Source organism: Balaenoptera musculus, chromosome X (assembly GCF_009873245.2).
Source record: "Balaenoptera musculus isolate JJ_BM4_2016_0621 chromosome X, mBalMus1.pri.v3, whole genome shotgun sequence".
Taxonomy (NCBI): Eukaryota; Metazoa; Chordata; class Mammalia; order Artiodactyla; family Balaenopteridae; genus Balaenoptera; species Balaenoptera musculus.
The window spans coordinates 35,974,595-35,997,137 of NC_045806.1; the positions used below are offsets into that span (position 1 = coordinate 35,974,595).

Below are 22,543 nucleotides of genomic sequence, written 5' to 3' on the forward strand. Positions count from 1 at the left end.
AACTTACAATTACATTAGGCAAAGTATCAAATAACTGTACATTTAACCATCAACTTCAGAATGGATCCCTTTGAAAGGTGATTGTAACTTGGTTGAAATTTAAAACCACATTTTGTATAGATATAGTGTTGTTATATTTACATAAAACTAGCCCATTATACAACTTAATTATAACTGTTGAGCTTATTGAGCAAAATAACCACTGTATTTTGTATTTGTACCACAAAAATGAATTCTTCAGAACTGTTTCTGTAGGAAAATATCTGCAGTCTTTCTTAGATTGTCAGTAACATATCTTGTTTCTAAAGAAAGTGATTCCTTCCTTACCTCCCCACAAAAATTTTAATGGCTACAATAATACCAGCCACTCCAGTGTCAGAAGGATTGGCTCTCTACAAGAGTTGGATTAGGAATTTAACTGTTAGTGGGCATGGCAGCCGTTTGTTTATACAGAGTCTGACTTGTATGTACAAGAGGAATAGTTTAACAAAACAGTAAAAAAGCTGTCACACACAAAGTACTGGAGGTGGCTTGGATAATGTATCCAGTCTACATTATGAAGGATTTCTAAAAGTGAGATGATGGGGTAGGCAGACCATTTCAGGATAGAAATGACATAAGCAAAACTGTGGAGATTAATCAACACATTTATTTGGGGACTCCTCTTTTGGGGAGGTGTAATTTACAGGTAAATATTTTGTATTCTAGATAATGTCACTGCATCCCAGATACATCTCTTTCCTTTGGCAAGTTGCAGACTTGGGTAGCAGCCTAAATATGCCCCCTCTTAGAGATGGAGCAAGAATACTTATGAAACTTATGCCACCAGGTAAGAAATTTCTTTTTAAATGATAATAATGTTGATAAAGTACATGTTGGACAGTAAAGGGGTATGTTAGCAAATTCTCTTCCTAGATGGAAAATAACAGGAGTTGGCAAACTATATAGCTCACTGGCCAAATCCAACCCACTGTCTGTTTTTGGTACAGCCCAAGAGCTAAGGATGGTTTTTACATTTTCTAATTGCTGAAGAAAAAATCAAAAGAATAATATTTTGTCACTTAATGAAAATTATATGAAATTTAAATTTTGGTGTCCATAAACGAAGTTTTATTGGTGTACAAGCCATGCTCATTCATGTACACGCTGTCTTAGCTGCTTTTGTCTTAGCACAGCAGCAGTTGTGGCAGAGACCATATCGCCTGCAAAGCCTTAAATATTTACTATCTGACCCTTTACAGAAAAAATTTTCTGGCCCCTGGACTGGGTTTTGGGTCATGTGTCATCTATAGCATTGTTCCTTTTTTATTCCTGGGAAACAACCACTTTCAATTGGTAGCTCTTATTCTTATCTATGTCTATAACTATCTGTAAATAAAACTATTTGTCAGTTTTAGATGCCTACTGATTTTCTGTTGTGTAAATGAAAATTTAACTCTTACTTCCACATTCTTCCAATTTTTTCTTTTTACTTTTCTTTTTTTTGCCACACCATGTGGCATGTGGGATCTTAGTTCCCCGACCAGGGATCAAACCCGCGCCCCCTGCAGTGGAAGCGTGGAGTCTTAACCACTGGGCTGCCAGGGAAGTCCCTCTTCCAGTTTTTTCTTAAATTCATATTCAGCATTTGTTTTTTCAAGAGTGTGTGAAAAGTAGTTTGCTGGATTAATGGCAACTTTTTTTTTCAGGGTTTAATAATTTCCCCTTTTTATTTTCTTGATTTTCTATACACCTATTACTAATTCTTTCCACATATTCTCTAGTAACCTCTTAAAATAATTTTCCATTATTATGTGTATTATATAATCTGTCGGCTCCACTGTTGTCCTGGAACTTTTCTTCTGCCTCCTCTCATCTGGTTGTTGTTCGCTACACAGCTACCATTTGGGGACTTCTTTCTTCAGCTTTCCTATGGTGGATCCCTGTTCACTGGCTCCTATGTCTTGAGCCTTTCTTGAGGGGCTCTGTCATTTTGCTGAAGCACACCCTCCTGCACTTATTTCAGAAAGGGTACGTGGGAGGTGGTTTTGTTTTTTGTTTCTGAAACATTGCTAATCTGAATGCTTAACCTTCACATTTGATTAGTAGTTTGGGTATTGAATTCTAGCTTGAAAATTTACTCAGCTGTCTAGCTGGTAATGTTGCTTGTGTGAAGACCAAAGCTCTCCTGAGTTCTATTCCTTTGCTTTTTTTTTTTTTTTTTTTTTAATAGTTACATATGCTTTTTTCTTTTTTTAACATCTTTATTGGAGTATAATTGCTTTACAATGATGTGTTAGTTTCTGCTTTATAACAAAGTGAATCAGCTATACATATACGTATATCCGCATATCTCCTCCGTCTTGCGTCTCCCTCCCATCCTCCCTATCCCACCCCTCTAGGTGGTCACAAAGCACCGAGCTGATCTCCCTGTGCTATGCGGCTGCTTCCCACTAGCTCTCTGTTTTACATTTGGTAGTGTATATATGTCCATGCCACTCTCTCACTTCGTCCCAGCTTACCCTTCCCCCTCCCTGTGTCCTCAAGTCCATTCTCTACATCTGCGTCTTTATTCCTGTCCTGCCCCTAGGTTCTTCAGAACCATTTTTTTGATTCTATATATATGTGTTAGCATAACGGTATTTGTTTTTCTCTTTCTGACTGACTTCACTCTGTATGACAGTCTCTAGATCCATCCACCTTGCTACAAATCACTCAATTTCGTTTCTTTTTATGGCTGAGTAAGATTCCATTGTATATTTGTGCCACATCTTTATCCATTCATCTGTCGATGGACACTTAGGTTACTTCCATGTCCTGGCTATTGTAAATAGAGCTGCAATGAACATTGTGGTACATGACTCTTTTTGAACTATGGTTTTCTCAGGGTATATGCCCAGTAGTGGGATTGCTGGATGGTATGGTAGTTCTATTTTTAGTGTTTTAAGGAACCTCCATACTGCTCTCCATAGTGGCTATATCAATTTACATTCCCACCAACAGTGCAAGATACTCCTTTGCTTTTGATCTTTGTTTCTGGAAATTTTGGTTTTATCATTGAGTTTAGAACTTTCCTGATGAAATGCCTTGCTTGGTATAGGTCTGCTTTGTGATGGGTTTTCAGTGGGCCTGGAGATTCCTAATTTGTGAGAGATTTCTGTTCTTTCTTTGCTAATTTACTTCTCCATGTTTTGCTTTTTGTGGATCTTTGAAATGTCTTTGACTGTGGTGTTGAATCTACTAAATCTGATTTTCTTACCTTTCCTTTCTCCTCTCATTAATTTTATTCCAGCTTTGGGTGGTATCCTTACTTTTTCCAGCTCTTTTGTTGACTTTTTGCCCCCAGATATTCTAGTGTTAAATTTTCAAGACCTTCCTCCAAGTGATCCTTTTCCATAGGATTTTTTCATGAGCACATTTCAGTGTTTCTGCTCTAATATATGTGTTTTCCTCTAAAACCTAACGTTCTACAAAGTTATGCACTAAAAATAACAGAGCTTGTGGAAAGAGAGAATTCGATCAGATCATTCAATCCTATACAACTTAAAACAATTTTTTTTAATGTTTTTTGGAAACATTTACAACCTTACAGAAAAGTTTGAAGTATAATTCAAGGACTTCAAGAACCATTTGAGAGTAATTTGCTGCTGGTCTGATGTCCCATCATCCTTAAATACTTTATTGTGTATTTCCAACAAGCAAGGATATTGGCATTCTACTATAAAGTAGAGCTTTGCCTTCTCCCCTATTAATTATATGTTATCACTGTTTACTCATGGATTCTTATTTTATCCATTGGGTTATAGCCATTATAGTCATTATTTATTTTGATGCTCAGTTGTCCCAGGTATGGTCAGTGGATGTGTACCCAACTGTCTTTTTTACATGAACCCAGTGCTTTTTTTTAACATAGCTTCATCATCTTTTGAGTACTTTTTACTTTCTGGCATAAGATATTTAAAGTTCGTCTAGTACTTTCTCTATTCCAGCCCTAGAATCAGACATTTCTCCTTTTAGTGAGGGAAGATATTTAGAAACCAGAATGTGAGGGCTAAATTGTGCTCATTACTACTGGGGTGTTCCTTGTGGTCTAGGCATTTTCATTGGACTTAGGAAGTAATACACACTTAAACACACACACACACATATATGTAAACACATTTATATCAAAAAACAAACATGGGTTCATACTGGTACTAATCCAGCTTTTTAGTCTTTTGCATTCCATATTTGTATCTGTTCTCTACATTAGTGAGATATCTGCTTCCCAGCTTCATCAGTCTATTGGGGAGGGAGGTAGAGTAGAAATTTGCCTCTTAGGCAGATTTCAGGCACTCTGTTTTTAAGTCTTTGATTCATCTGTACCTTCTCAATTATGTTTTGTTTTCATATCCTTAACTTTTCTAGGACTTGGTGGAGTGCTGATTTATAGGTACCCTCTCCCTCTTCCTCTTACCCCCCCAAGAAGCACTTCTTGGGTTCAGCTAAGCCAGCTATCTTCCATCCCCTCTACACCTTCAGTAATTTGCTGACATCTCTAATGTTCCTTCAGCTTTTAACTTCTTTATCCTTCTGAGTTTATGTATTTTATATTAATTTATTGTCATTTTAGTGGGATTTATGGATGCATTGCTGACAAATGCAGTTCAATAATTGGCCCAGATAATTTTTAAAACTGTTGTGTTTACATTATCTCCTTTTTCTAAAGTAGGCACCCTGCTGACCTTTCCCATCCGATCTCACTTTCTGAGTCATATGGTACAGAATCGATTCAGATGTTAATTAGATTCTTAAATAAGGCTTTTCTTTTTTTTCTTTCTAATTGAGTTTTTATTTGCTCTGTTAAGGCTTTTCTTAATGATTTAATTTAATTTGATCCTTATCTGTTGTGTAGTTTAGAATTTGTATTGTTTTACTTACTAGTATCTGAGTAACAGCTGTTGTTGCTTTATGTACACAGATTCAACATTTGAAAAGGAAAACCCATCTCATAATCCCTGACCTTGTGATTTGAGCATAGTGCCACTAGATGGCGGGAGGGAGCTCTTGCCGAGCAGCTCAAGCAGGAAACATACGAGGGTGCTTTTATCTTATTTTATATAATCGAAGTATAGTACCTAAATTTGAAATAGCCAGCTTCGAAAATGCCAGTAATGATTGTATGACAGTAGACAAATCATAGGCTTTGGACTCAAATGGACTTGAGTTCAAGTCCTGCTTCTTCAAGTTGCTACTCCACGGCCTTAGACATGAGTTTTCTTCAGAGCTTCCTTATCTGTAAAACTGAGCTAATAATAACTATTTCATAGAATTGCATGGATTAAATGGGGTCATGTATGGAAAACCCCTAGCCTAGTGGCGGGTATTTAATCACTATTCAACAAATGTTAACCTACTCTTTGTCACTGTGGTTGTTACACACACGGGGCGTGTGTGCAGACACATTCTTCTTTAAGATAGGAAGCAGGAGCTCTAAGAAGAGGAAGTAGTTATAAATTCTGTTTCTAACATTTGGGTAATCATTTAGTGTTTGTGCACACATGCATGTATTTTAAAAGGAGGAAAAAAACAAGATGGAATTAGAAACTTTTTTATTAGTCATTGACTTTACTTTTGTTTATTCTGAATCTTTGCCTAAAGTCCAGTGCCTCCATTATGATTTGCTGTTAAACTTAGAATTTCTACAGCAGTCTCTGTAGGTAATTTAAACTCTTGTAATTTAAACTCCTCAGGAGTTCCTGTGACCTTTATACGCATCAGGAAAACAGGTTCTTGCTTGATACAGAGAAATTAAAATGTATATTGCTTTACTAAGCAGAATGAGTTGCTTTTCCTCTTCAGACCTCCTTTTTTCCCAGGAGTTTGGTCTAACTAATATCTTAAAATATGGCAAAATCTGTTATGAGCACTTCACACTTGTTAACTCATTTAAACCTCACAACATTCCTAGGGAGGGAATTACTATTTTTATTTCTATTTTAAAGATGGGGAAACTGAGGCACCGAGAGATTGTTCCTTTTGACCAGAGACATGGAGCTTAAAGGCAGTTCTAAGATAATGCATGCAGTTGGGCTCCAAAGTTTGTACTGTTAACCTGTGTGTTACTGCTCAACGTTTTCTAGACTTTTTTATACTATGTTGCTATAATCATATAATTGATTAGGCTTATTAGGTATCTCTTCAACAGACTAGAAAGAAAGAAACTAAAATCCAGGATTATGGGCAGTTTAAATTTGTTGTCTCTATTTTCCATATTTTGTTAAATGAGCATGTGCATAATCGGGGACCTAAGATTATTTAGGTTCATGAATGCTAAAGCTGGAATGGCCACTAGTGATCATTTGGTTCAGATCCCTCAAATGAATAAACTATAATCCAACAACATTAAATGATTTGCTTAAAATTCAGTGCTTCCTTTTCTTAGAGCTCTTGTTTCTTTTCTCCTATTCCCTTTGCCCTCCCTCCTTCACTCAGAATATTTTTAAACTAAGCAAGGTATTTTCAGGTACAGCATATGAATTGGTTTCTTTTTAGAGAGTAACTTGGATCTTTATTGTTTAAAAAAAAAATTGAGAAAACCTAAATACCCAGTGTTAGAGATTAAACTAGTGTACTGGCAAAAGGACATGTCATTTTAATCATTAATATAAAATGATATAGGGGATGAATATTTAATGACAGGAGAAGATACTCACAAATGTTTTATTATTAAAACTGAATATTTCATTTAGTTATAATGTCACTCTCCTTTCAGAATAGGGAAAGCCAACAGTTTTAACACAAATTGAAGTTTTTTTGATAAGATATTTCCAGGCCTGTAAAAATTAGCTTACCCTAAGGAAATTATAGTAATTTTCAGTTATCTTTATTCTTCAAGAAAATCTTATTTATCGAGTGGTATTTTAATCATAGGGCATTTACCTTGGAAATAATTTGATTATTGAAGTACTTTCTGAAGTAAATTTGAGTGTTTGGTAGCTAATAATGGGATTGTTTCTTTCTTTTTTACCGTATCTTTTTAGTGTGATTTAAGTGAAACTCATCTTTTAATATTATCAAAAAAATCTTCTTACTTGATGTGCACATTAGGCACTGTTCCCTTTTTTTTTTTTTTAATGTTTGCTTTTTAAGGTTCAGTTTCCAAGGATACCAGTAAGCTTCTTTCATTGTAACAAACCAGTTCGTACAGGGGCCCCAACCCCTGAGCCACCGACTGCTACTGGTCTGTGGCCTGTTAGGAACCTGGCCGCACAGCAGGGGGTGAGCAGCAGGCCAGACCAGTGAGGACCAGTGAGCAAACGAAGCTTCATCTGTATTCACAGCTGCTCCCCATCACTCTCATTACTGCCTGAGCTCCGCCTCCTGTCAGATTAACGGCAGCATTAGATTCTCATAGGAGCTTGTAACCCTACTTTGAACTGTGCATGCAAGGGATCTAGGTTGAGGGCTCCTTATGAGAATCTAATGCCTGATCTGAGGTGGAGCTGAGGCGGTGATGCTAGTGCTGGGGAGCGGCTGCAGATACAGATTATCATTAGCAGAGAGGTTTGACTGCATAGAGACCATAATAAATCAATTGCTTGCAGACTCATATCAAAACCCTATCAGTGAGTGTCCCGCTGATTCTGTGTTATGGTGAGTTGTATAATTATTTCATTATATATTACAATGTAATAATAATAGAAATAAAGTGCACAATAAATATAATGCACTTGAATCATCCCGAAACCATCCCCCCCACCCCGGTCTGTGGAAAAATTGTCTTCCACGAAACTGGTGCCTGGTGCCAAGAAGGTTGGAGACTGCTGAGTTAATACAGTGTCGTGGAGGCTAACATAAGTTGGAAGGAAGAGCTTGTCATATTTCCTTTTTTGTAATTTTCAATAAGAACTACTTCCTTTTGAAGTGTGTTGCAGTTTTTTGGTCTCTAGTGCCTGAGGAAGACATGTTGATTTGAGGTCTCTGAGTAGGAGGAGACTGCTTCCTTCGTGTTTGGGTTGAGTGATTAAAGAGCCCTGGTTGATTGTGACTTTTTTTTTTTTTTAAAAACCAATCCAGATCTGGTTATGTCTTGTGAAGTTTGAGCCTGTAACTCAGCTGAATTGATTCTTATTCCATACTAAAGTAGTCTTCAGAATATCAAAAGTAAAATACTATGAATGCATGAATTATGTTTTGTTTTAGACTATGTATCTTTTTTTCTTACAGATAGCACAACAATAGAAAAATTAAGAGCTATTTGTTTAGACCACGCCAAACTTGGAGAAAGCAGCCTTAGTCCATCTCTTGACTCGCTTTTCTTTGGTCCTTCAGCCTCACAAGTGCTATACCTAACAGAGGTTGGTTTTTACTTTTTGAATTTATTCCATGTTCTTGAAATTTGACCTTTTATATGATAATGTGAAGAACATGGATAAAATTGTAATGAAATATTTTTGAAAGAATTTCAAAATATGGGAAAATTTTAAACTAATGATGATGAGGAAAATAAGAAATTATCTTAAAACCTTTTAATACAGTTCTTCTACTTTTTTCCAGGTAGTCTATGCCTTGTTAATGCCTGCTGGTGCACCTCTGGCTGATGATTCCTCTGATTTTCAATTTCACTTCTTGAAAAGTGGTGGCCTACCCCTTGTCCTGAGTATGCTAACCAGAAATAACTTCCTACCAAATGCAGATATGGAAACTCGAAGGGGTGCCTACCTCAATGCTCTTAAAATAGCCAAGCTGTTGCTAACTGCCATTGGCTATGGCCACGTTCGAGCTGTGGCAGAAGCTTGTCAGCCAGGTGTGGAAGGCGTGAATCCCATGGCGTCGGTAATACAGACTTTTTAAAAATATTTTTGTAATAATAGATGGCAACTTTTAAAGTTAAACTTCTTAGAAACTCTTAAGAGTTGCTTATAGAGTTCAGAGTTGATTCAAAATGTTTTCAGTTCCTTTCCAGTGGTTCCTCATTTTAATGGTTTCCTTCTATTAAATTATATTTGTATTAAAATTACAAATGCTTTTCACTGACTCTACTCTGAGAGGGCAGTTCTTCCCTGTTCCCTTAAATCCTGTTTGACTTTTGATTAATACTTTTTTTTTTTTTTTGATGTGTAGTTGACTTACAATATTAGTTTCAGGTGTGCAACAAAGTGATTTGATATTTTTATAGATTATACTCCATATAGTTATTATAAAATATTGGCTATATTCCCTGTGTTGTACTTTACATCCTTTTTTTAATTTGTTTATTTATTTATTTTTGGCTGCGTTGGGTCTTTGCTGCTACGCGCAGGCTTTTTCTAGTTGCGACGAGTGGGATCTACTCTTCGTTGCGGTGCGCGGGCTTCTCATTGCGGTGTCTTCTCTTGTTGCGGAGCACGGGCTCTAGGCGCACGGGCTTCAGTAGTTGTGGCTCACGGGCTCTAGAGCACAGGCTTAGTAGTTGTGGTGCACGGGCTTAGTTGTTCCACGGCATGTGGGATCTTCCCGGACCAGGACTTGAACCCATGTCCCCTGCATTGGCAGGCGGATTCTTAACCACTGCACCACCAGGGAAGTCCCCGCCTTACATCCTTATAGCTCACTTATTTTTATACCTAGTAGTTTGTACCTCTTAATCCCCTTCACCTATTTTGCCTCTCTCCCCTCTGGTAACCACTAGTTTGTTTTCTGTATCTGTGGTTCTGTTCCTGTTTAGTTATATTTGTTTGTTTTATTTTTTAGATTCCACGTATACGTGAAAATATACAGTATTTGTCTTTTCTTTGTCAGACTTATTTCATTCTTTTTATGGTTGAATAATATAATATTCCATTGCATACACACACCCCACATCTTTTTTATCCATTCATCTGTTGATGGACACTTAGGTTGCTTCCATATCTTGGCTATTGTGAATAATGCTGCTGTGAACACTGAGGTGCATATATCTTTTCAAATTAGTGTTTTCATGTTCTTCAGATATATACCCAGGACTGGAATTGCTGGATCACTGTTTGCAGATGATCATGGTACTATTCTATACGTATAGAACCCTAAAGACTCCACCAAAAAACTATTAGAACTAATAAGTGAATTCAGTAAAGCTGCAGGACACAAGATTGATATACAGAACTCTGTTGCATTTCTATACACTAATAATGAACTATCAGAGAAATCAAGGATGCAATCACATCAAAAAAAAAAACACCTGGCAATAAATTTAACCAAGGAAGTGAAAGACCTATACTCTGAAAACTATAAAACGTTGATAAAAGGAAATTGTAATACGATACGAAGAAATGGAAAGTTGTCCTGTGTTCATGGATTGGAAGAATTAATGTTAAAATGTTCATACCCAAAAAAAAAAAAAAAAAAAAAGTTCATACCCAATGCAATGTATAGATTTAATTCAATCGCTATCAAAACTTGTGACATTTTTCACAGAACTAGAACAGATAATCCTAAAATTTGTATGGAACCACTAAAAACCCCAAATAGTCTTTTAATTATTTTATTTTATTTTTCGGCCTCACTGCACCACTTGAGGGATCCTAGTTCCCCGACCAGGGATTGAACCCAGGCCCTTGGCAGTGAAAGCACGGAGTCCTAACCACTGGACCGCCAGGGAAGTCCTTCTTTCAATTATTTTAAACCTACTAAAAACTCCATATGAATCTCTTCCTAGCTCATATCTGGCATATATATATATATATACATACATACATACATACATACATACACAGATGGCAATAAAAAAGATGTTGACCCTTGTACAACACAGGTTTGAACTACTCGAGTCTGCTTATACATGGATTTTTCAGTAAGTACTACAGTACTACACAATCCTAAATTGATTGGAACCACAGATACCCAGGGCCGACTGTAAAGTTTTGTGCAGATTTTCGACTCCTAGAATGTCTATCCTCCTAACCCCCATGCTGTTCAGGGATCAACTGTAATTGATTTAGCCTGTTGCCAGCCTCTCTTTCCACCTTGACAGGCTTAACCTCCAATTCTGAACTTATTTTGACTCTGTTTTTACCTTGATCCATTTTACCAAAGGTTCTCAAGACATGCCAGAATTCGATGCCTATTTATGAGAAGTCAAACTACGCATTTGACTTGTTTTATATGCATCATAAGTGATGGTTTACTAAGTTACCAATAGAAGATAAAAGCTTCAGGAATATAGATGTTCTATTTTAAGAATGGCTTAGGCCTTGAGATTAGAATATTGATTAGATATGTGATACTATAATAATCACATATAATTGAGATAATAGCATTTATAATTGTTTTAGGTGTGATGATGATACTGTGGTTATGTTTAAAAGGAAGAGCCCCCTCTTTTAAGAAAAAATTGTTGAAGTATTTACAGATGAAATTATATGATATTTAGGATTTGCTTCAAAATAATCCTGGGGTGGGGCAGGGATGGAAAGTGAGGGGAGTGGTTAGACAAAGTAATTTTGGTCCTTTGTTCATAATTGTTGAAGCTGGGCGGTGGGTACATGTGAGTTCATAATCCTTTTCTCTCCACTTTCATATATGTTAGAAATTTTCATTAAAAAGGGTAATGAAAAAAAGTGGCCCAAGTCTTAAATTGTTTTGCATTAAAGGTACCACGCTTACTAGGATTTTTTTAAAGTGGTGTTCTTCTTAAGATAAAAACAGATTCTTACCATAATCCCTGACACAGGAGCTTAATGAAGTACACAGAAAATATAAATGCTCCCCTCTTTCATGTCTCTCTTTTATTCAGAAAATGTGCCACTGTGTATACAGAGGTACATAATAGCCTCTAATCTCAAGGAGCTCACAGTCAATAGGGCGGTAAAGGCAAAATTAGTAAAAACAGACTTGTCTTAAATACTGTTGTAGAAATACTTAAAATATGGAGAAGAGTTAGAACTTGAAAGGCAGTCAGAATTGCCTGGCTAATAACTACTTAAAAGTAATCTTTTTTCTTTATGGGCTTAAAAATTTGGTCTGGTACCTTTTATACCTTAGTATTTTTCTTCTGTTATTGATATTCCTTACTTTTTCTTTTCTAAAAAGAGTTTGATGACCAGGGTGAATGGGGAGCAGGGTCTGCCCAGGAGCATGCATGTGAAGTACTTCACTGAGTTTCTAGTTGGGACTGCGACCAGTCAGTTCAGTTTATCACTCACCTCTGCAAGTTGTGCTGAATGCAGATGTAGAGACATAAGTTGGATTGATCTAGAATGGGGTTTGCAGAGGGATATGTGGCACTCCACTACACAAGAAAAAGAGGAAGCCCACATTGTTGGCAATGCAAAGAACTTTTTGTGTAAGTCACACGGGTTCTACAGTGTATTGAATATATACAGAAGGGAGGTCATCCTGAGGGAGTGGTGCTGAGTGAGGAGTAAATGATTGGATTTGGTTATGTACGCGGTATTAAAGTAAAATATTTATCTTTTTTCAGGTCAACCAAGTTACTCATGATCAAGCAGTGGTGCTACAAAGTGCCCTTCAGAGCATTCCTAATCCATCATCTGAATGCATGCTTAGAAATGTGTCAATTCGTCTTGCTCAGCAAATATCTGATGAGGTTAGTATTAAATTTGTAAAGCTCTGAAATTCTGGAAGGTTCATTTCTTTCACTTTTGACCCTCTCTTTATGTAGAAATAACCCTTATCACATTTTGGGGCTTAATTTTCCTAGGCCCACTCATTTTAATCACTGACTCAGTCTAGATAAAGTTCCCTTAACATGAATTTTACCTAATGATAATATTAGTACTTTCTGGTTTTAATCACCTTTATGTACAATGAACAGCATCCTTTTAAAGCATATAATTAGGTGAAATTTGACAAATACATATGTGTGTCACACGTCCACCATAGTCAAGACACAGAATGTCTCCATCACTCTTTCCATATGCCCCTTTGAAGTCTCTTCTTCTTCCCTGTCTACCCCTGGCCTCAGATAACCACTGATCTTTTGTTACTATATAGTAGTTTTCATTTTCTAGAATTTTACACAAGTGGAATCATACAGTGTGTGTTCTTTTATGTCTGGCTTCTGTCACTCAGAATAATGACTTTGAGAATTATCTGTGTGGTGTGGACCATTAGTCCATTCCTTTTTATTGCTGAGTAATATCCCATTATGAATATTCCACATTGTGTTTATCCATATACTTGGTAAAGGACATTCTCTTTCTAAGCTGTGAATAAAGCTGCTGTAAACATTCTGTACAAGTGTTTGTGTGGACCTAAGTTTTTATTTCTTTTGGGTAAAAAACTAGGAGTGGAATGGTTTGATCACCTCTGTAGTCTTTTTAAGGTTCTTCTGAAAGTAGAGTAGAGCCAGATAATAACTTGGAGAGCATACTTTGTGGTATTGCTGTTAAACGAAATAATGGGACAAAGGCAACTTGGGAACCTAAAGACAGTGGTACTACTTCACAGCCATTCCTGTTTCCTTTACAGGGAGAAACATTTTTGCTTTTCTAGTGATTATTCCACTCTAATACTGTGTCAACTGTTTTAATTACTCATTATCTTGCAGGCTTCAAGATATATGCCTGATATTTGTGTAATTAGAGCTATACAAAAAATTATCTGGGCATCAGGATGTGGGGCATTACAGCTAGTATTTAGCCCAAATGAAGAAATCACTAAAATTTATGAGAAGGTAAGAATTATCACAGAAATATATTACCTTTAAGACAATGTTTAATTGTGCATGAGGCTGAATTATTATGTCTGCCATCTTAATATGAAACTGTCTTTTTCTACTTCTCACTAAAGTCAGGTATAATTATTTCATACTGAATTTGCTTTCTCCTATCCTCTTTATTCTTCTTTCATCATCTTTCTGTCCTATGTATTTTGGTTTAGGTAACTGTCAGTTGTGATATCATGGCATTTACGTATTTTTGACTCTCTTAAAGCATTCAAGAGTGTCAGCCAATTAGGTATCATCCTTGATCTTCCATTAGATTAATCAAGTTATTTGCAGAAGAGAGACTGTATTTGACTCTTTGATTTTCTGTTATATATATCTGCCCCTGATAGCCACTGCTGCTTATTTAGAAGGGGAAATTAAGTTATAGGAGCTTCCCTTTTATGGCCAACATAACCGTGATTTGCCTGGGATATATGTTGATGTCCTGTACTGTTGGTTACTCACTCAGCTAATATTTGAATGCCTGTTCTTCTTCAGGCATGTACTATAAATATTACTTATTGATAACTTCAGGTTAGAATTTATTAGCTACCTACGCAAGCATATTTTAGGTCGTAAAACCTTCAAACCTTTCCTGAACAGTTGTCTGAGACAATTGCTTTTGAATACAATGGCACTGTAGGTAAGCTACATAATGGGACTAGTCAGAAGTTGGGTACTCTGACTGCAGTGCCAGAGTGGTTCTTGAGGAAGGAATGATTGTTGGTGCAGAAGTGCACAACTCAGAAGGTCTCTAGGAGCCTGGGGGACAAAGAAGCAGGTAATATGCTCAGTGTGCTCCTTCAGCCATCCTTGGGACGTAGCAAAAGAATAGAATTAGACTTTATCATCTGTTTATACTCATTTCCGTGCTATTTCAAAGGGACCTCAAGAGTTGTAGGTAAAGAAGCTGAGGCCAAGTAGTTTAAGTGACTAGGTAAGTTTTAAGCACTAACTTGAAGTTTGTATGAGATTTTTCTTAAATACATCTCTAGGTAATTTGTCCCTGACTATAATTTTACAGACCAATGCAGGCAATGAGCCAGATTTGGAAGATGAACAGGTTTGCTGTGAAGCATTGGAGGTGATGACGTTATGTTTTGCCTTGATTCCGACAGCCTTAGATGCTCTTAGTAAAGAAAAGGCTTGGCAGACATTCATTATTGATTTACTGTTGCACTGTCACAGCAAGTAAGTGTCTTTTTTAATTGTAAGAAATTTGATCTTATTTTTTTTAAGCAGAAATGAATTAATTTGTGTTGGCAGAATTTATCCCAGGAATCAAATATTTATTGTCTCTATAGCACACTAATGTTTAGGAAATTTTTATTTAACTGTGTTTTGCCTAGACCTGAATTTGTTTGGTTTTACTGTCTACAAAATGTGAACATTAATTCTCAAAGTAAAATTAATTTTTCTGTAATTCCAGAATTTAGTTTCACCTAAGAGGTATGTATTTTAGCCCATTTAAAAAATCTGGTTTACAAGATTTAAATTAAATAGGACATTTAGCTTCCTTTCTTAGATACCTAGAGCCAAGTGTTTTTTTTAGTGAAGTTGTTAAGTCAATGTGGAATTCACAAGGCATGGTTATGGTAAGAACTTTTGCATTTTACACTGAGAATAAAGACCAATTATAAAGTCCTAGTTTTTCATTTTAAGAGCATTTATTCAGTGGCATTAATTTTGTTTTGGGCTTCTTTTTGTGCAGGTCAATCAAATTTGTAGAAAATGTAGGTTTTCCATCCTCTTATGTCAATCTAATCTTGACCTTCATAAGGTAACTTTTTAAACTTGAGCTCTAATCAATATCACTGTTATATGTAATTAATCTATCTCACATACATTTTGCAAAAAGACCCAGGAAATGTTCACTTTGTTTATTCTTTCACATTCCATTCAACGATGACAAAAATCACTGATGAAAAGTTAGTGTAAAGTCAAAATAAGCACTTTGCTGACATGAAGCCTAGTGGTAAAGTTTTTTTGTTTTTTGTTTGTTTGTTTTTTTAAGTGTACATGGTGTGATGGAGTAGTAGGTTCAACTCACTCCAGGGGATGCTGTAATTTAGTGATCTCAAGTGGGAATCTCTATTATTTTAGAAGTTCCTTGGTAATTTCCTTGAAGACATCTAGTTCAGCCTATTCAGAAAGTTCTTTGATGGGATCCCCACCCCCCAAATAAGCTTGAGCTTGCTATCTCTTTGAGAAAACTTTATCATCGTTGGACAACTGTGTATGTTAAGAAAGATAAATAGGTTGAATAAGTCTGGAGGAGAGGAAAGATGATTAGCCATGAGTTTTGATGAAGTCAGACCTGGAGGTACAAATTTCTTAATCTATATTGATTTTTTAAAATCTTAAACTAAATTAGGAACTTATGTCACTTTCTTTGCTACTAAGTATCAAGGAACTTCATTTAATAAGTTTTCTGCCCTCTACTTTTTACGAAAATCCCCATTATAGGAAGTTAGAACCATTTGACTCCTCTTCTCCCTGAAACTTGTGCACAATGAAGTAAAAAGTACCGTACACAGCACTTCTTCTCATGCCTCTTGTTATTTTGTCTTTGACAACAAGGGGGGTCTTCTAAGGTTAAGATCTTTTTTGAGCTTTAGGTATCTGATTTTCTTCCCTAGTACTGACTCTCACCCTGCCCTGCAGTTTTAGTTATGTATGTATGTATGTATGTATGTATTTATTTATTTATTTTTATTTTTGGCTGCTTTGGTTCTTCGTTGCGTGAGCAGGCTTCTCATCGCGGTGGCTTCTCTTATTGCGGAGCACGGGCTCTAGGCACGCGGGCTTCAGTAGTTGTGGCTCGTGGGTTCTAGAGCTCAGGCTCAGTAGTTGGGGCGCACGGGCTTAGTTGTTCCGCGGCCTGTGGGATCTTCCCGGACCAGGGCTCGAACCCGGGATCTTCCCGGACCAGAGCTCGAACCCGTGTCCCCTGCATTGGCAGGCGGATTCTTAACCACTGCACCACCAGGGAAGCCCTGCCATGCAGTTTTAAATCATCATATTATAAATATCAGAGTACCGGGCTTCGATACTTGCAGAGTATATCTTGTAAAATATGATCGTGTTGTTTTCCTGCTTAAAATCTTTCCATGTCTTCCCATTGTCTTTGAATTAAGTGTAAACATTTAAATTTGGTTTATAAGCACTCCACAATTTGGCTCTTGCTTCTACGCACTCGAAAATTTCAACTTCAGGGCCACATTTTCCAATAAGTTTTCCTTATCCCTAGAGGCCTCCTAGACCTCTGTTCCTATTAGAAGAGGTCTGCTTCCACATAACAACACTGATATTTTGTTGTAATTGCTCGTAATTGGATTTGAATTCCTTTAAGTGGATTTGTTGTGTTTTTTTTTTAAGCCTCCTCCAGCACCTGTTGCTTTTATACTCTGCCTGTTTAACTCCTTTATGTTACCTTGATGATCCATGGAGGCATTTGAGTTTGCCACTCCTGGCATAGTGCTTTCAAGGCACAGCTGAGTGTTCTGGTAGAAGAAGAGAAAGGGATAATGCAGAAAAGGAGATTAGTAGGCATCAGTTTACAGAAGGCCTTTGATGCTGAGATCCAAGTAGTGTTAGATTTTAATATTGTAGGCAGTCTCACCGATGAATAATTTATCAAGTACCCATTATGCACCAGGCAGTGTTCTAGCTACTGGGAATATAGCAGTAAACAAAACAGACAAAATGTCAGCCTTTTTGGAGTCTGTACTAAAGGGGATGGGGAGTGGGAAAGGAAGACACATGGGAAAATATATAGTATGTTATATTAATAAATGCTATCGAGAGAAATAAATCAGGAATGGGGATGAGTGGGGAGGCAGGGTCGTTGGAGTTCAGTTTTATGTAGGATAGTCAGAGAAGACTTCCCAGAGAAGGGTGACCTTTTAAACAGAGCTCTGAAAGAGTGAGGTAGTGATCCATGCAGTTAATGGGGGAAGTGTGTTGGGTTTTTGGGTGGGGGTTTTTTGTGTTTTGTTTTTCATTTTAAATTGTATTTTTTTTGTTCAGCTTTATTGAGATATAATCAGCATATAACTGTGTAACTTTAAGGTGTACAAAGTGTTGATTTGATACAGTCATATCTTGCAGTATGATTACCACCATAGCCTAAGGTTAGCTAACACCTCCATCATATTTCATTTTAAATTTTATTTTTTATATGAGAAATACATTTTGGTCATCTGAATGACCAAATATATATTTTTTTTAATTTTTATTTTTTAATTGAGGTATATATAGCTGCTTTACAGTGTTTCAGGTGTACAGCACAGTGATTCAGTTATACATATATTTTTTTTCAGATTCTTTTCAATCATAGATTATTACGAAATACTGTATTTCCTGTATTATATAGTAGGTCCTTGTTGTTTATCTATTTTATATGTAGTAGTCTGTTAATCCCAAATTCCAACTTTATCCCCCCCACCCCCCCATCCCCCCGGGGAAGTGTGTTTTAAGCAGAAGAAACAACAGATGCAAATGTCCCAAGGCAGGAACATGCCTGACATGTAAAGAAAAACATGGAGCCGGGTGTGTCTGGAACAGCAGAGGTGGGGGAGTTGTAGGAGGTGAGGCCAGAGAGGCAATAAGCAGCCTGTAAGGATTTTATAGATCATTGTAAAGACATTAACTTTTACCCTAAGTGAGATGGGAATCCATTGGGGTTTTTTTTTTTTTTTGGTTTTTTTGCTGCGGCATGCGGGATCTTAGTTCCTTGACCAGGGATCAAACCTGTGTCCCCTGCATTGGGAGCACAGAGTCTTAACTACTGGACCACCAGGGAAGTCCCCCATTGGAGGGTTTTGAGCAGAAGAATGATATGCTCTGAGTTAACATTTTAAGTTTATTCTGGTTGCTTTGCAGGAAAGGCGCTTAGACTATTTCATTAATTCAAATAAAAGATGAGAGGGTCTGGAAGTATGGCAATAGTAGAAGTGGTGAGAAATGATCAGATTTTGAGTATGTTGTGAAGATACAGGCAACAGGATTTTTTAGTAGATGTGTTTCTTTTGAAGCATTACCAAAGTCCGCATGTGTGAGGGAGGGTTCATCAGGAACTGACAAGCATCAACTCTTTATAGACCCTCACTCTATTTGGGCCGCATACCTAACTTTTTAAAAAATAAACTAGGGCAGTATGAATGACATATACCTCTGAAAATCTGGTAAAAGTTATGGACCTTCTCCCCAACAAAACCAAGTACTCCTGATGTCAGTTTATTTGAATTCCACTAAACCTAACCCACAAAGCTTCTAAAGGTCCCTATGGTTTATAGGACCATGTACAGGTTTCAGAAACCTAAAAAATATCCAGGAGGGAGGTTAGTACACAGAATGTATACTGTCAAGTTCTTACATTGAACTAAAAATTTGTTTGTAAGCTGTTTATTAGCTAGCACACTGGCAGAAACATAGTTATTCACCAAATGTAGTTTGTAATGTCTGTACGATAGACAAATGCTTCGTTAGCAGATACTTTTTGAGCATCTTCCATATGTCAGATGTTGTTCTAGGTGCCAGGAACTCATGCTTCAACAAAGCAAAGCCCTGTCCTGAAAGAGCTTACTTTCTAATGGAGACAGACCTCCATCTTGTAAACAAACAGTATTTATACATCTGGTAACTGGTTCTTAGCACCTGTTATATGCCAGGCATCATTCTTCATTCTGGAGGCACAGTAGTAAACTAAATAGATGATGTCTTTGCCCTCTTGGAGCATTTATTCTAGTGAGATCTGTATAGTATACATATTTTTTAAGAGACCCATGATGCTCAGGTAAAAGTCCCAGTACTGTGACCAGAGACAAGTTTTTCCCATGGGTAATCATAGAATTGTATTATACGGTGGTTCTCAATCTTTAGCACACGTTAGAATCACCTGAAGGCTTTATTAAAACGCAGGTTGCTGGGGCCTGAGAAATTGCATTTTTAACAAGTTCTCAGATGCTGCTGATGCTGCTGATCTGGGTAACATGCTTTGGGAATCACTAGTATGATATCAGGGACATCTGCAGCAACATCCTTATTGTGTAATTGCAACAGAATTTCCACAGAGTTGTTCGCTCCAGAGCACAATGGAATAATTCTATGGAATGCCCAAAAGATGCATAAGGCTTACCATACAACTCTTGTACCTAGAGGAACATTTCCAGCCTGTTCCAAGAAAGGGGTGTTAGAAGGTATCCCTTGAACTCTTCAGTGACAATTTGAGGTTCTAGTTCTTGACACACAGCCTAAGTTCATCTGTTAAACGTTGCTGCTTAAAAGGGGTGTTACGTATTCTTGTATTTTTACTTTTAATTTACCTACCCCTTAACACCCCACCCCCACCCCGAGAGACAGTGTTGGAATCTTTTTTCTTTTTCTTCATGAAGATAATATATGAAATGTGAAACATTTTTATTTCAGAACTGTTCGCCAGGTGGCACAGGAGCAGTTCTTTTTAATGTGCACCAGATGTTGCATGGGACACAGGCCTTTACTTTTCTTCATTACTCTGCTCTTCACCGTTTTGGGGGTGAGACATTTTTTTAATATACTTATCATTGTGATTCATTCTTGTACATGGAACAGTCAAGAATTCATGGTTTTAGCTTGTATTAAAGTTAGAGCAGTCTATATTTATTTTTAAAATATTAGTAATTTCCCATCCTATGTTAGTCATTTACTCTAGTTAATTCTGGGTTTTTAAAAAGTGGATTCTGAGCATGGACATGTAAATTCATATTATTCTACTTTATTGTTTCAGAGCACAGCCAGAGAGAGAGCTAAACATTCAGGCGACTACTTTACTCTTTTAAGGCACCTTCTTAATTATGCTTACAATAGTAATATTAATATACCCAATGCTGAAGTTCTTCTCAATAATGAAATTGATTGGCTTAAAAGAATTAGGGTAAGTTGCATTTAATACTGTGTTTATCATCAATAAATAAGATATTTTATTAGTAGTTTATAGTTTTGAGCATTTTGGTTAAATGAAAAACAACAAAGAGTAATAAAAAGGACCAAAGAATATACTCTGTGTTGGTGGATATTACTAACTCATGATTCACAGAATGAATGCGTTAAGTAGTTTTGTCAAATGCCTTGCTTTACTTAAAACTTGAAACACTGATATTCAGCTTCTTCCATTTTAAAATGGGCCCATTTTGCAAATTTTCATCTTTTAAAAAGTATTCTTGAATTGTTTTCATCAAAAAATGAGTCTGATAGACTAGCACTTAATTTAACTTTTGATCTTAACACCTGATACTTCTTACTTAGAGTTGTATGAGAATTTATTTCTGAAGAGATTGGTAGCTTTTAGCCTTCAGATTAGCATTTCTTCTGCTAGTTTGTAAAGCCTACTTCTAGAAAGTTCTGAAGAGAAAAAATCGCTTAGAATGGAAAGGTTTGAAGGAATTGCCTCTGTCTAGCTCACTCTTGTTCTGACATCTCACCACCCTTTCGTAAGTTAGGCATTTGATATTTTTCTTTGGCAGGATGATGTTAAAAGAACAGGTGAAACGGGTGTTGAAGAGACAATCTTGGAAGGCCACCTTGGGGTAACAAAAGAGTTACTGGCCTTTCAAACCCCTGAGAAAAAATATCATATTGGTTGTGAAAAAGGAGGTGCTAATCTTATTAAGGTAAGTTTTGTCGGCTTGGTCCTAAGCTATGTATCATTAACGTTCTACATGTTTGTTACCAAATCTATCTGGTTAATTTATGGTATCATGTCTTTGGTGTATTTTCTTGATCATTTCTCTTTTCTACTTTTAAAGAATATAGAGGTTACAGTAACTTTTAAAATATCGTTTCTAAATTTTGGACATGAATAAAATTTCAGTACTGTGTAAAGTAAGCACTATTTAATTTTTCTATTTAGAAAATCTGAACTTTTTACTTCATCAGACTTTTTACTTATCACAGACTTTTTACTTCATCAACTTTTTACTTTATTTAGAATGAGACAAACCTCTATTATGTAAGACTGTGCATATTTACCGTGTTTCTTTGATGAGTTTTTTCACATACGTGGTAACTCAAGGAAACAAAAAGTATCATTTTAGGACATTTAATTTTTATTCAACATGAGCTTTGGTATACATGTGATTAAAAGAGTAAATTTACTTAATGTGAATTTTTGTTAAGTGCTACAGTCAACTCATTCTTGATGAGTTTTTAACCTGAGAAATCGGGTTGGTTTGTTAATTGTAGTAAATAGTGTTTTGAAGTGGGATCTTTTTATTAGAAAATCCAAGTAAGTTTTCTGACATGCAATGAAATCTTGAATTCTGACAATTAATTTAACATTATTTCCTTCCAAGAGACATTTCTTTCTTTAAAAAAAAATACATACACATACGCATATATGACTTTACATGTATTTTTATATAAATATGTATCATTGCTAATACATAATCCGTTTTTCAACTTTGTAGGAATTAATTGATGATTTCATCTTCCCTGCATCCAATGTTTACCTACAGTATATGAGAAATGGAGAACTGCCAGCTGAACAGGCTATTCCAGTCTGTAGTTCACCAGCTACCATTAATGCAGGCTTTGAGTTACTTGTAGCATTAGCTGTTGGCTGTGTGAGGAACCTCAAACAGATAGTAGATTCTTTGACTGAAATGTACTACATTGGCACAGCAATAACTAGTAAGTATTTTAAAATACAAAGTTCTGATGGCAGTTCTCTCATGTGTTCAAATTCTGTTTTCCTTTTAGTAAACATCTTCAACTCATGTTTTCCTTTCTTTCAGCAACTAGTTTAACATTTAAGACCATTACAAGCAATGAGTCTTAATGTAGAAAAGTTTTCAAATGTTTGTTAAATGTCTTCCTGTAAGTGGTGCAAGTATTGAGCAACAAAATAAATTTCAT

At 36.4% G+C, this 22,543-nt stretch overlaps 1 protein-coding gene across 4 annotated transcripts in view; it reads left to right on the forward strand.

Moving 5' to 3' along the window:
- USP9X (ubiquitin specific peptidase 9 X-linked) overlaps positions 1 to 22,543 on the forward strand; it is a 121,912-nt gene that overhangs the window by 71,628 nt on the left and 27,741 nt on the right. For all 4 annotated transcript variants that reach the window (XM_036839142.1, XM_036839145.1, XM_036839144.1 and 1 more), the window contains 10 exons: positions 709 to 829; positions 8,188 to 8,318; positions 8,518 to 8,796; positions 12,401 to 12,526; positions 13,490 to 13,615; positions 14,673 to 14,839; positions 20,078 to 20,186; positions 20,418 to 20,564; positions 21,154 to 21,300; positions 22,096 to 22,318. In XM_036839142.1, the coding sequence (XP_036695037.1) occupies positions 709 to 829; positions 8,188 to 8,318; positions 8,518 to 8,796; positions 12,401 to 12,526; positions 13,490 to 13,615; positions 14,673 to 14,839; positions 20,078 to 20,186; positions 20,418 to 20,564; positions 21,154 to 21,300; positions 22,096 to 22,318 (1,576 nt within the window). The remainder of the gene's footprint in view (positions 1 to 708; positions 830 to 8,187; positions 8,319 to 8,517; positions 8,797 to 12,400; positions 12,527 to 13,489; positions 13,616 to 14,672; positions 14,840 to 20,077; positions 20,187 to 20,417; positions 20,565 to 21,153; positions 21,301 to 22,095; positions 22,319 to 22,543) is intronic.